At 45.6% G+C, this 14,947-nt stretch overlaps 1 protein-coding gene across 1 annotated transcript in view; it reads left to right on the forward strand.

Moving 5' to 3' along the window:
• KMT2E (lysine methyltransferase 2E) overlaps positions 1-14,947 on the forward strand; it is a 310,078-nt gene that overhangs the window by 101,101 nt on the left and 194,030 nt on the right. The window contains 1 exon segment of the mRNA XM_030216423.1: positions 7,244-7,416. Within this exon segment, the coding sequence (XP_030072283.1) occupies positions 7,244-7,416 (173 nt within the window).

Consider the following 14,947-nt stretch of genomic DNA (forward strand, 5'->3'; position numbering starts at 1 on the left):
TGCTTCCGAGCTTCCACAGATTCTGACACAGACTGTTCCACTGATCCTGCAGCCTTCTCCAATGGCGGCTCTCGACGAGCGCATCCGGGCCTTGTTTCCAGAACTTCTGGAGGGACAGCAACGATAGTCAGCTTCGGTGTCGGGGGTGCTTGCGCCTTCTGTACCATCTGCTGCAGTGGTGTCTGGCCCTTCTCCTAAGTCAGCTGCCACCCAGGTTGACTCTCCGACGTCAGTGGAGGGAACTTTGCTGCAGTTGGACAGGGTGTCGCCCTCTCGGCATCGCCATAGAGGACATTGTTCCTCGGCGTCGAGGCAGATTCAGTGTTGAAGTACCTTAACACAAGTTTTATCAGACACTGAGCAGGAGCGTTCGTGGGAGTCAGAGGAAGATCCCAGGTACTTTTTCTTCTGATCAGACCTTTGGGATTCCCTCTGAACCTTCCCCTCCACCAGAGAGGAGACTATCTCCAACGGAGAGTCTGTCTTTGTCCTCTTTTGTCCGGGAAATGGCTACAGCTATTCCCTTACCTGTGGAGGTTGAGGATGAGCCCAGGACTGAGATGCTCGAGGTCCTGGAGTTTTCTTCTCCACCTAAAGAGGCCGTGACAGTTCCTCTGCATAAGGTACTGAAGGAAGTCCTTGTGTGAAACTGGTCGGCCCCTCTGCCCCTGTGGTCCCGAAGAAAGCTGAATCCCACTATTGGATCCATGGTAAATCTGGATTGATTGACGTCTCAGTTACCCCACAATTCCATGGTGTTGGACTCCGCCCTCAAGAGACTATGCTTCAGTGCCCCCAGGCAGAGAAGCTAGAAATCTTGATTCTTTTGGGAGGAATACGTATCAGGCCTCTACGCTCTCTGCCAAGATTCAGTCATACCAGCTGTTCATGAGTGTGCACTTGCGGGACTCGATACGTCAACTGTCGAGTTTGGTTGATGCACTCCCTTCGGTGCTGGCCGAGCCTTTTTGCCAGGTGCTTCTTGCTCAAAGCCCACCTCTTCAACGTCGCCTTCGGCACCTAACCACCCCTCTACTCAGGAAATCTAGACTGCCCCAACTTGACATTTCGTCCTTTAGATTGTAAGCTCCTTGAGCAGGGACTGTCCTTCTTTGTTAAACTGTACAGCGCTGCTCTAGAAATGTTAAGTAGCAGTAGTAGGTGCTCAGGCAGCAGAAGGTGTGTCGAAAGTTCCTGGCCAGGGGTACATTTGACACTTTTGATGTAGCATCCAGGATAGCTGCTCAAGGTATAGTGATGCGCAGACTCTCATGGCTGCGTATCTCTGACCTGGATCATTCTGTCCAGCAGCAAATGGTGGATGTTCCTTGCCGGGGGGACAACTTTTTTTTTAGTGAAAAAGTAGAGGATCTTGTTGATCAGATCAAGGAGCATAATGATGCTATGGATTCTCTCTCCCACCGGATGCCTTCTGCTACTGCCTTCTCATCTAGGAGGTATTTTGGAGGGAAGAAAGTGCTCCTTATTCGTATCCTAGGCGTAGGTACGCTCCTGCTTCTCAGCAACCTGCCCAGGCTCCGCCCCAGCGCGCTCGTTCTCGTCAACAGCGTGCGTCTAAGGCCCATACTGCTCCCCAGCAAAAGCAAGGGACGAGCTTTTGACTGGATCCAGTTGAGCATAGCCTCAATAAAAGTGTCCGTACCGGACAACTTGCCGTTCGGGGGGGGGGGGGGGGGGGGGTTGATATTTTTTCAATGAAGGTGGCCTCATTACCTCCGACCGGTGGGTTCTTCAAATAGTCCGGTTATAATACACCCTCAATCTGGAATACAAGCCTCCAAATTGCCCACCAGGAGCTCATTTTTACAGCTCCCAGCACAAACAGGTACTTGCAGAGGAACTCTCCGCCCTTCTAAATGCATCCTAGACCTAAGGGGCCTGAACAAATTTGTGGTTCGAGAAAAGACTGGGAAAGTTGTGTTTTCTTCACCTTCCCGATTTTCAGCTCAGGAGAATGGTTTTTGGTGTTTATCGCCCAATTTACTCCCCCCCCCCTTTCTTTTCAACTTTGTTTCCTTAAAATAAAAAAAAAACAACCCCCCTTTTTATCCTTTAATTTCCTAGTTTTCTTCTTTAAATTTTTCTTGATTTATTTGACGCAGTCGCCTTTAGGTGGCTCGGTCAGGCTCTTTTTCCCTGTTTGTGCCCCTCTTTTCTTGGCACCATCGAGCCTTTTGATTTTGCAACCGCCGTTTTTCCCTCCATGTCATCGAGGACACCCAGCGGCTTCAGGCGTTGTACTCGGTGCAACCGGACCATCTCCAGTACCGACCCCCACGTGTGGTGTCTCCAGTGTCTTGGGCCCGATCATCTTCAGGGTTTCCCTCTGATCCTACTTAGCCAATTGAGAGTAGAATGTCTCCACCTGAGAGTTTCTCTTTCTCATCTTTTGTTAGGGAAATGTCTAAGGACATTCCATTCCCTATGGAGATTGTGGATGAGCCCAGGGCCGAGATGCTCGAGGTCTTGGATTATCCTTCTCTGCCTGCTGAGGTTGCCATGGCCCATTTGCATAATACACTGAGGGAAGTGCTTTTGCGAAATTGGTTGTGCCCTCTATCTAATCCAGTTGTCGCCAAGAAATCCGAGTCCCAGTACAGAGTCCATGGAGAGCCTATAATGGTGAAGGCCCAACTTCCTCACGATTCCATGGTGGTGGACGCTGCTCTCAGAAGAGCTAAGAGTACTAGAGACTGCCTCGGTGCCCCCAGGCAGAGAGTCTAGGACCTTGGACTCTTTTGGGAGGAGAACGTATCAGGCCGCTATGCTCGCAGCCAAAATTAAAATGTGCCAGCTCTACACGAGCATACACTTGCGGAACTCTGCAAGGCAACTGTCTAGTTTGGTTGAAGCATTTCCTCCTGATCTTGCTGAACCTTTTCACCAGGTGGTCAAGCAGTAGAAGGCGTGTCGCAAATTCCTGGCCAGGGGGTCTTACGACACTTTTGAAGTGGCATCCCGAGTAGCTGCTCAAGGTATAGTGATGCGCAGACTCTCGTGGCTGCGTGTCTCTGACCTGGATCAGAAGACCCAGCAGCGAATGGCGGATGTTCCTTGCCGGGGGGGGGGGGGGGGAAATAATCTTTTTGGTGAAAAAGTAGAGGACATGGTCGATCAGATAAAAAGGCATCATGACACCATGGATTCTCTCTCCCGCCGGAAGTCTTCTGCTGCCGCCTCCTCTTCCAGGAGGTTTTTTGGAGTGAAGAGGAGTGCTTCCTATTCCTATAATAGGTGTAGGCGCACTCCTGCTTCTCAGCAGCCGGTTCAGGCTCAGCCCCAGCATGCGTGTTCCTGTCAATGCCGTGCGCCTAAGGCCCCTAGGGTTCCCAGCAAAAGCAAGGGACGGGCTTTTGACTGGCTCCAGTGCAGCATAGCCTCGATAAGTGTCCGTGCCGGACGGCTTGCCTGTCGGGGGGGAGGTTGATATTTTTTCACCAAAAGTGGCTTCTTATAACCTCCGACAGGTGGGTTCTTCAAATAGTCCGGTTAGGATACACTCTCAGTGTGGTTTCCATGCCTCCAAATTGCCCACCAGTAGAACAATCCTTCAGCTTCCAGCACAAGCAGGTACTTGTAGAGGAACTGTTCCCTTCTAAAGGCCAATGCGGTCGAACCCGTTCTACCAGGGGAAGAAGGGCTGGGATTCTATTCCAGGTACTTCCTTGTGCAAAAGAAAACAGGGGGGATGCGTCCCATCCTAGACCTAAGGGCCCTGAACAAATTCCTAGTCCGAGAAAAGTTCAGGATGCTTTCCCTGGGCACCCTTCTTCCCATGATTCAGGAAAACGATTGGCTATGCTCTCTGGACTTAAAGGACGCCTACACTCACATCTCGGTGCTCACAGGATGTACCGCCGATTTCGTCTGGGAACTCAGCATTTTCAGTACTGTGTACTACCCTTTGGTCTAGCATCTGCGCCCAGGGTCTTCACAAAGTGCTTGGCATTTGTCGCAGCATTGCTATGCAGACTGGGAGTGCATGTGTTCCCTTATCTCGACGATAGGCTGGTGAAAAGCACCTCAGAGGCAGGGGCTCTACAGTCCATGCGGATGACTATTCGACTACTGGAGCTACTGGGGTTTGTAATAAATTATCCCAAGTCCCACCTTGTCCCTGTATAGAAATTAGAGTTCATTGGAGCTCTGTTGGACACACAGATGTCTTGAGCTTATCTCCCCCCTAGGAAGGGCAGACAATCTCCTGACCCAAGTGTCCTTGGCTCGAGCGTCTCAACAGATAACGGCTCGGCACATGTTGAGACTTTTAGGGCACATGGCTTCCACAGTTCATGTGACTCTCATGGCACGCCTACTTATGAGATCAGCTCAGTGGACCCTAACTTCCCAGTGGTGCCAAGCCACAAGGAATCTAGAGGATGTAATCCATCTTTCCACCGAGTTTTGCAGATCTCTTCAGTGGTGGAACATTCGATCCAATCTGACATTGGGACGTCCATTCCAAATTCCTCAGCTGCAGAAAATGCTGACGATGGATGCATCTCTCCTGGGGTGGGGAGCTCATGTAGATGGACTTCACACTCAAGGGGCTTGGTCCTTTCCGGAAAAAGATCTTCAGATCAACCTCCTGGAATTACAAGCGATCTGGAACACTCTCAAGGCTTTCAGAGATTGGCTGTCCAATCAAATTATTTTAATTCAGATAGACAATCAGGTTGCTATATGTATTACACCAACAAACAGGGGGGCACCAGATCTCACCCTCTGTGTCAGGAAGCTGTTCAGATGTGGCTTTGGGCGCGCCATCATGGCATGTTTCTCCAGACCACGTATCTGGTAGGCGTCAAAAACAGTCTGGCCGACAGGTTGAGTAGGATCATGCAACCTCACGAGTGGTCTCTGAACATGAATGTTGTCCACGAGATTTTCCGAGAGTGGAGCACCCCCTCGGTGGATCTTTTTGCCACTCAGATCAATCACAAAGTCCCTCAATTCTGTTCCAGGCTTCTGGTCCATGACAGACTATTGTCAGATGCCTTTCTCCTGCATTGGGGGACAGGACTGCTGTATGCATATCCTCCCATATCTCTAGTAGAGAAGACTTTGCTGAAACTCAAGCAAGACCGGGGAACAATGATCCTGATTGCTCCTTTCTGGCCTCATCAGATTTGGTTCCCTCTTCTTCTGGATTTGTCCTCCGAAGAACCGTGGAGATTGAAGTGTTTTCCAACCCTCATCTCTCAGAACGAAGGGTCGCTTCTACATCCCAACCTCCAGTCTCTGGCTCTCACGGCCTGGATGTTGAGAGCCTAGAAGTTGTTTCTCGGAGGGTGTCTCCTGATTCTTGCTTGCTTCCAGGAAAGATTCCACAGATTCCATGAACAAGTGTTACTCTTTCAAGTGGAGGAGGTTTGCCATCTGGTGTGACTGCAAGGCCATAGATCCTTTTTCTTGTTCTGCACGGACCCTGCTTGAATACCTTCTACACTTATCAGAGTCTGGTCTCAAGACCAACTCCATAAGGGTTCATCTTAGTGCAATTAGTGCTTATCATCAACGTGCAGAAGGTCAGCCTACCTCTGGACAGCCTTTAGTTGTTCGCTTCATGAGAGGTTTGCTTTTGTCAGAGTCCCCTGTCAAACCTCCACCAGTGTTATGGGATCTCAACTTCATTTTCACCCAGCTGATGAAAGCTCCTTTTGAGTCACTGAATTCCTGCCATCTGAAGTACTTGACCTGGAAGGTCGTTTTCTTTGTGGCTGTTACTTCAGCTCGTAGAGTCAGTGAGCTCCAAGCCCTGGTAGTTCATGCACCTTATATCAAGTTTTACCATAACAGAGTAGTCCTCTGCACTCACCCTAAGTTCTTGCCGAAGGTGGTGTCTGAATTCCATCTGAACCAGTCAATTGTCTTGCCAACATTTTTTCCCCGTCCACATACCCGCCCTGGTGAGGACAAGTTGCACACCTTGGACTGTAAGAGAGCATTGGCCTTTTACGTGGAGCAGACAAAGCCCTGTCGACAGTCTGCTCAATTGTGTGTTTCTTTCGATCCCAGTAGAAGGGGAATTGCCATCGGTAGATGCACCATCTCCAATTGGCTAGCAGATTGCATTTCCTTCACTTATGCCCAAGCTGGGCTGACTCTAGAGGGCCATGTCACGGCTCATAATGTCAGGGCCATGGCTGCATCAGTGGCTCACTTGAAGTCAGCTTCTATTGAGGAGATTTGCAAGGCTGCAACGTGGTCATCAGTCCACACATTCACATCTTACTGCCTTCAGCAGGATACCCGGCGCGACATTCGTTTGGGCAGTCTGTACTGCAAAATCTGTTTGGGGTTTAGAATCCAACTCCACCCTCCTAGGCTCATTTATGTTCTTTTCCAGGCTGCACTCTTATTTAGTTGTGCTTCTTTTTAGGTCAATCTAAGTTATGTCCTTGCCGTTGCGAGGCCTAGTTGACCAATGTTCATTATTTTGAGTGAGCTTCGGGGCTAGGGATACCCCATCAGTGATACTTTTCAGCCTGTTTGTGCTTGGAGAACATGAAGATACATACCTGTAGCAGGTATTCTCTGAGGACAGCAGGCTGAATAGTATTACAACCCACCCTCCTCCCCTTTGAAGGTGTTCCTTTCCTTTTTTTGCTTTTTATTAACTAAGGGAGACACGCTTGCATCACGGGCGGGAATCTGCTCGCAGGTGCGCGGTACGTATTTACCCGCACGATGTTGCGTTCTCAAAAGTTCTAGTTTTTTTTGTAAGTTCCGGGCTCCTGGTCCATCGCAGACGATGACCCATCAGTGATACTATTCAGCCTGCTATCCTCGGAGAATATTTGCTACAGGTATGTATTTTCATTATGTGTGTATATATATGTATAGTAGCTCATTATTTTTATTATTCAATTTTTTAAATGTCATTTGTAAGTTATGTCATTTGTAAGCTGTTTTTCCTTTAAAGAGTTTAATTTTGAAAATCAGCATTGTACATTCAATTTGGACATACAGCATTTAGCATACACTAAGGTTTTGTAAAAGAGCCCTTTAATGTCTTTTCTGTAGACAACATATAGAAAACCTTACCTATAGTTGCTGTTTGGAAGAAAACTTGTGGAGCAGTGTTCCAAAAGACCTGTAAATAGTTTTGTAACATTCCTTAGACTTGTAAAATATTGGAGAAAATATTTTGTTTTACTCTGGGGTTTTTTTGTTGTTGTTGTTTTTTTTTTTTAACTAAGTGCTTGTTCTTAATTTAAAGATGGTGACACCAGTGCAACAGAAAGTGGTGATGAAGTCCCTGTGGAACTGTATACTGCATTTCAACACACCCCAACTACAATTACACTCACTGCTGCAAGAGTTACTAAGGTCAATGAGAAAAAAAGGAAAAAAAGTGGGGAAAGGGAACAAAGTGTTACAAAATCTAAAAAGGTAAACCATTTAAGTCCATTTATTGTCTAACCAACATGTCTGGAGTTCTTTTTTGAGGAGTAGTGCATGGAGCTTTTGAGGTCTATTATTAAAAAGAACTCTTTTTTCAAAGTATGTAAATCCCCATAGGAATAATCTTAAATTGTAATACATGGATATGGCAGGGCAGATAGTGCTTGAATTGTTTTTTTGTTGTGATTACTATAGGATAGGGATGGCATTTCTGTTTAGAACTTGAAAATGCATAGGTCTTAAGCATGGCTTAATTTGTAGTCAATAAGGAAGTGGAACTGGGGGCGGGGCTGGAATGGGGCAGAGCTTGGGGCTGGAATTGATCTTATTCCTATACACATGCTTCAGTTGTGGATACAAAGAAAGCTGGCATGTATATTTACTTATAACATTCATATATTTAATTGAAAAAATTAATATTACTAACTGTAGTACAAGTTAGCAACAATGGGAACAATATCTTGACTAATCCAGTACATGTATACATTTAATGATGATGTTCTCCCCAGATATGTTTGGCAGCCAGGAGACATGAAGGAGTAAGGGGTCCTAACACTAAACTGTGGTAAAAATTGGCCTTAGTGTGTCCTTATGAGGTTTTATCCTATACACTAAGCAGGGCCGTGGAGTCTGAGTTGGAAGCAATTTTGGGTGGAGTCGGAGTTAGTAAAAATGTACCAACGCCGACTCCAGCTTCAAAATAAAAACTTACATTAAAATATGTAGAAAATTTATCATTTTATACTGCACGCACGCATTCTTCCACCTGTGCTTTCGTCAGCCATATTTCTCTTTTCACATTTTTGAGTTTTATGTAGTAGTCTTTTCTATGTTCTTTTTCCGTTCCAGACTAGCGCAACACCACATATTTCAATTAATCTGGTTAATAGAATTGAATGATAAGTGTATCAAAGGCGGCACTTAGGTCCAATGGAACCAGTAAGACGACATTCCCTTTAAACATTTCCAGCAATCAACAATGTCCAACAAAACAGTTTTTTATTTTTTGATAATACCTTTGAGTCAGAGCAATATTCATAACAATTGTGGGGGAATTATACTCCCTATCACAGCAAAACAAGTATCGCAGTAAGGGACAATAACCGATCCATGAGTAACAATATTTAAAGCTATACAATCGAAACAGAGACACAGTTAGCCCACTCCTGACTCAAACTTCTTTGATAAAGAAAATCCCCTCCCCACCCACCCACTATCTGTCCATGAATATAGTCAATGAGAAACATCCCCATCATTGTCCACTACTGTATGCAAGGAGACATACCTGTTCCATAAATCATGATATTGAATGTCCTGGAGAGAATGAAAATTTAAGAGAGGTAAGCAACCAGTTTGCCATTTCACACACAAAGTTGTGCAGGGTAGTAAGAGATGGAGGTGAAGTGTAAATTCAGGACTGCAAAATGCATTTTTTAATGAGAAGGGTGGTTACTAAAATGTGCATTGTGCATCTCTGAAGCCCCTCCCTCGCAAGAAGGCCTTATTCCCCTTCAACACTACCGAATATGACCAATCTAATGTACACTGCAAAGTGGCCTCAACGATTCCTAGAGCCTGGGACCAAAAGGTAGACAGAGTGGGGCATTCCATGAATGAATGCAAGAAAGAGCCTGGGAACCGTAGGCCCATGGCTTTACCCTTCTGTTTAGTGATATGCACTTTATGCAGAACTCTGTATTGAATATCCTGTAATTCTGCATTGAGGGTCACTGTATGAAGATCCTCAAATGCAGCCCTCAGCTGAGCTTCCAAAACATCCTGCACTGTCTTTGCTCCACTCCATGGCTCATTGCATCAGAAAGGGAGCTTTCCTAGTGTTCCGAATTAGCTGATACCATTGGGATAGTCTGTTCAGAGTAGGAGAAAGGCTCAAAAAAATTTGATATAATTGTAGGGAAACTGCCTGAGCCTTATGGCGGCAGTCAGATACGAGAATATAGTCTCTCGCCTGGAGATAGGCAAACTTGAAGACGCATTATCAAGCAATAACAGCATATCGTCTGTGAACAAATTGATACGATATTCACCCTCCCGCTGTAACACCCTGCAAAGCTGGGTCTTGACGGATCCGCATGTCAAGGAGTTCTAACGTGAGAATAAATAAGAGAGGGGGATAGAGGGCAGCCCTGTCTGGTTCCTCTGCCCAGTGAGATCACCTCAGTAAGAGTATCATTGATAATGATTTTGACTGTGGGATTACTATTAAGGACCTTTATCCAATCCAAAAATGCGCCCTGAATGCCGAAACGATGCAGTACTAAAACAGGTAATCCCATACTACTTTGTCAAAGGCCTTCTCTGCATCTAGGCTTGCTAAGATCGCATCCCCTGAACGTTGACTTCCCTCAGACATGATGTGTCTCATCTTTAAGATGTTAGCTGAAGCAAATCTACCGGGAATAAAACCTACCTGGTCTTGATGAACCAGCAGAGGAAGAGATTTAATCTAGACGCCAGCACTGCCACATGATCTTAACGTCCTGAATAAGCAATGAGATTGGCTAGTAAGAACTCACTAACTCTGCATCCTTCCCGGCTTTTGAAGGACCGTGATGTTAATGTGGTTCAGGGAGGGAACCATAACCTGGGAGTCTTGTAGGGCATCACACATAGAAACAAAAGAAGGAACTCAGAGGTCTTGTAAGATTTTGTATAACTCTGCCTAGGCCATCTGGACCTGGTGCCTTAGCCAGCTTCAGCTGTTTGATAACCTTCTGCACCTCTCGCCCCTGCAAGGGCACGTTGAGGTGAGCCACCTGTTCTGTTGTCAAGGAGGTCAAGTCTAAGTTGGCAAAAAATTCCACACAGCCTTCAGCAGAGAAAGATCCTTTACTATAAAGGATGAAGTAAAAACGATCAAATTCCTGCTGTATTGCATTTATGTTGGTGTGAGAGGCTCCATTAGAATCTCTAATTTTACTGATGCAACTTTTTGCTGATCTCTGTTTCACTAAAGAAGCAAGAAACTTTCTCGTCTTATTGCCCCATTGATGCTGGCGGTATTTATATAATAACACTATAAAGCGCTCTTGCGTTGAGCAACTGCTGCATTTGCTTCTTATGTTCAAAACAGGCTGCGTGCGTATGCTCAGAAGGGGAAAGAATAAATAACTTCTGCGAATCCCTCAGCTGGTATGCCAAATTACATAGTTTCTGCTCTCTTTATTTATTTACAGATGCAGTGTAAGCAATAATCTTGCCTCGGAGTACAGCTTTGGCCGCCTCCCAATAAACTCAGGGCCCCACTGATTGAGCATCATTCTCTGCTACATAGTCCAACCACCCCTGCTGTAGATATGCACGAAATTTGCGATCCTGATATAAGGCAGGGTTCATCCGCCAGCGAGGGGGACTTATAGTGGAATTAGAAAAGGTGCAGAGAAGGGAACAAATATGATAAAGGGGATGGAGATGACTTCCCTATGAGGAAAGGCTGAAGCGTCTAGGGCTCGTCAGCTTGGAGAAAAGGTGGCCGAGGGGAGATATGATAGAGATCTATAAAATGAGTGGAGTGGAATGGGTTAACGTGAATCATTTTGTTTACTTTTTCTAAAAATACTAGGACTAGGGGGAATGCGATGAAGCTACGAAGTAGTAAATACGAATCGGAGAAAATTTTTCTTCACTCAGAGTAATTAAACTCTGGACTTCGTTGCTAGAGAATGTGGTAAAGGCAATTAGCGGGGTTTAAAAAAGGTCTGGGCAGCTTCCTAAAGGAAAGGTCCATAGACCGTTATTAAATTGACTTGGGGAAGATCCACTGCTTATTTCTGGGATAAGCAGCATAAAATGTGTTGAACTTTTTCGGAATCTTGCCAGGTATTTGTGACCTGGATTGGCCACTGTTGGAAACAGGATTCTGGGCTCGATGGACCTCTTGGTCTGTCGATGAGTTTGGCAATACTTATGTACTTATGACCTGACCCCTCCACCCCCAACGTGTGTTAATCCAAACTGGTGCGTGGTCCGAGACGTCGGGCACCTCCATGCCTGCCTGATGAGCTCCACGGATCAAAGTCCGAGACACAAGAATATAATCTAAGTGTGTGTGGACCCCATGTGTGTGGGAATAACAAGTGTAATCGTACTCATCCATATGGAGGAGCCACCAGTTATCTATAACTTCCTGGTTATGAATAAGAAAATTGACTCCCCTGCCTATCGTGATCCTTTGATGGCTTCTTTGGAGGCTTGCAATCTATTGTGGGGTCGCTGGTGATATTGAAATCGCCCCCCAAAATTAGAGGGTAATCATCAAAAGTTGCTAGGCGTGCTGCCACAAGAGTGAAAAATCTGTGTGTTTAAATCTTAGGTGCATAAATACTGCATATGGCCACTTTAAATCCCTTCAGCAACCCTGCTTACAACCACATAATGGCCATTGGAGTCTTGATACGTTCTATGCATAGTAAACGCCAAGTTCCTCTTGAATAGTATGGCTACCGCCCTCTGTCTACCATTATAAGCAGTTTAATAAAGATCACCCACCCAGTTTCTTTTCAACTTAAGATGCTCAAGCTTCCCCAAATGGGTTTCTTGTAATAATGCTATATCAATGTGCTGCCTTTTGAACATCTGCAGAATCTTGGTATATTTGATGGGTGAGTGGATGCCACCTACTTTTAAAGATATTACTTTAAAATTAGCCAGCTCACACCTTGGAAAAAGGTGATGTGAACAAAGGTGAGTGCGAGTATAGATATGCCCAGGAGGCCTCCCAGCTCAGCCTCCCAGGCATCCCCGGAGCTAACAAGGAGAAATGGGACAACCTCATAGGAAAGAAGGACACCTCCCGAGTGGTTCTCAGAAAGAGCTTTAGTGAGCTTGGACAAGACAGTACTATTCAGATAGATCCTTCCCCCTTACCCAGATACTTATTAGCCCAATTTCTTCATCCACCCAGTTACCCAATATTAGACCCCCCACAACAACCACACACAAACCAAACAGCTTCCCAACATTCATATTCCTCTCCTCCTAACCACTAACTCCCCAACCCCTCTTCTCACCCCCCCCCCCCCTTCCTGTGTTCACAAAGGGTTTTCCCCTGAAGGTAAGCATAAGAAACCAGTCCCAGTCTGTTAGTCTGTCTGCTTACCTGTGACAGTGATGGTGCATGTCAGCCAGCAGTGAAGAGAGAAAAATAATGGGGGGGGGGGGGGGGGGGGGAGTCATGCCCCCAGAGTTTCGCCCCAGATGGCAAAAGTGTCCACCAGAAAATTGCCAGCCGATAGACTGACCATAAAGGGCAAGCCAGTCCACAAGGGGGCATTCGAGTAACTTGTCGTTGTTTAGCAGTGGTGCGATCCCTCCAGTCATGCCAGTGGAGGACGTAGAGATGCTAAAGGGGGGAGAAAAAAGAAAGAACTTGATGAATCCAAGAGTCTTCAGGTTTCCAGACTGAGACTGAATTAATCTATAATCCAAGTGCACTTGATGTACTTCTGTTAGCACCGAGAGATCAGAGTGATTGAGTAAAATAACACATTATAGGGTGCTCACGGCAGTTTATCCACGAAGGAGCACAGTTCTTTAGGGTCAGTAAAGAAGAGAGTCCTATTTTCATGCAGGATGCTTACTTTTGCTGGGTAAAGCAGAGCAAAGCGTACCCCCTTGTCATAGAGGCATTTGAAATATTGACCCATTTATTTTTTTTATTTATTTAGATTTTGCTCACACCTGTTTCAGTAGTAGCTCAAGGTGAGTTACATTCAAGTACACTGGATATTTCTCTGTCCCATGAGGGCTCATAATCTAAGTTTGTACCTGAGGCAATGGAGGGTTAAGTGACTTGCCCAAGATCACAAGGAGCAGCAGTGGGATTTGAACCGGCCACCTCTGAATTGCAAGACCGGTGCTCTAAGCACTAGGCCACTCCTCCTCCTCCTTTAGTTGGAAACACAAATCGAGTAGTCCTGGAAGAGCAGGATTTTATTGCCTTTAAATTCTACTGGTCTTTTTATGTGGTATGCGTGAAGTAATCGATCCTTGCCCACATAGTTAAGAATTTGAGCCAGGAAGGGCCGCGGGCGTTGCTGTCCCTCGCACATAGTATCCACTCTATTGACCTTCTCAACACGCAGCACGTTATCAGGCAGCTGTAAGCTTAGCTGACTGGGCAGCCAGTGTTCAATAAATTTCCACAGCTCTTTGTCTTTCAACGATTCAGGTAAGCCTTTGATTCTGAGGTTATTGCGCCTACCTCAGTTTTCCTGGTCGTCTACTTGCTGTGCTAGTTGGTTGCATTGTAGTTCTAGAGCTGTGATTCTCGTGTCTGCGACTTCCTTTCGCATGATATGCGTTCTTCGGCCTGCTGCAGCTGTGCACTATGCCTGTCCAGCGATACTTTGATGTGATCCACTGAGGCTTGAAGCTTAGCTTTTCTTCAAGAACTGCTGTTATTTGTTGTGTGATCTCTCGAATTGCCTCTACAGGCATTGTCACCGGTGAGGGGCCTGCATGTGGCTCCGCCATCTTGGGGCTTAGGTTCTGCACACGATTCCTTCCTGGCCGCCTGGTCTTCACTGGTATAACACCTTAAAAGAAGAGCATAGGGCCCTAAAAGCTTGTCAAAAGATGCCCTCCCAGGCTGTGACACTCAGACGAATAGAATTTGAGCCGATTCGGGGAGGTTTAAGCAGATAATGCAAAGGTTTTGAAGTGGCGGGAATGGAGCCGGGCTATGAGACGTCCGGTCAGCTATCATGCATCACGTGACCAACAAAACAGTTTCTATACTATAGAACTTTCTAAAACCAGACTGAAATTCAGAAGGAACCTCCTGCTTCTCAACAAAAACAGTTGTGTTAAAACCATCTTTTCTAAAACTTTAAATAAAAATGTCAAATTGGACACCGGCCTAAAATTACTTGGCAGACCTGCGTCTTAATGTAGGTTTCTTCAATATTAGTCGAACTACTGTGGTCTTCCAGGCCTTAGGTACAATGCCCAATCAGATTCATTAATTAAAGGCATATCAGACTTGAGGGTTACATCTTTCACAGCCAATAGTAAAGTTGAAGGACATGGATCAAAATTTGAAGCTGAGGGATGCAAGAAAGCTATTTTTTCTGTCATCCAGTGAAACAGCCTGAAATTGACCTAAAATATTACCATTTGGACCTCTTCTGAGCACAAGAATCAGATTGGTCTAATACGAAACCCCCAGTATCTATAAGCTGAGCCCTTAAATGCAAGTTAGAGCGAATTTTATCAATCTTCTCATAGAAAAAATCTGGCAATTTTCACAATTCAGTTGAGTAGGTAGACATTGTTCAATACCTTGGTCAAAGCAAAAATATTCCTGGATCTATTAGGAGTTTTCATCAGCAACTGATAAAAATACTTTTTGTCTCATGGATAACAGATTTATACTCTTTTGACAGTCTGCTCTCAGATATAAGGTTTGAAGCCATAAGTGTAGTTCCCCTGCTTAGTTTGGTTAAAGGCAAGGGATAATATTAGTGGTGGGGGAAAAGGAGCTAATTGAGAGCCAGCA

The sequence above is a fragment of the Microcaecilia unicolor genome, chromosome 10, assembly GCF_901765095.1.
Source record: "Microcaecilia unicolor chromosome 10, aMicUni1.1, whole genome shotgun sequence".
NCBI lineage: Eukaryota > Metazoa > Chordata > Amphibia > Gymnophiona > Siphonopidae > Microcaecilia > Microcaecilia unicolor.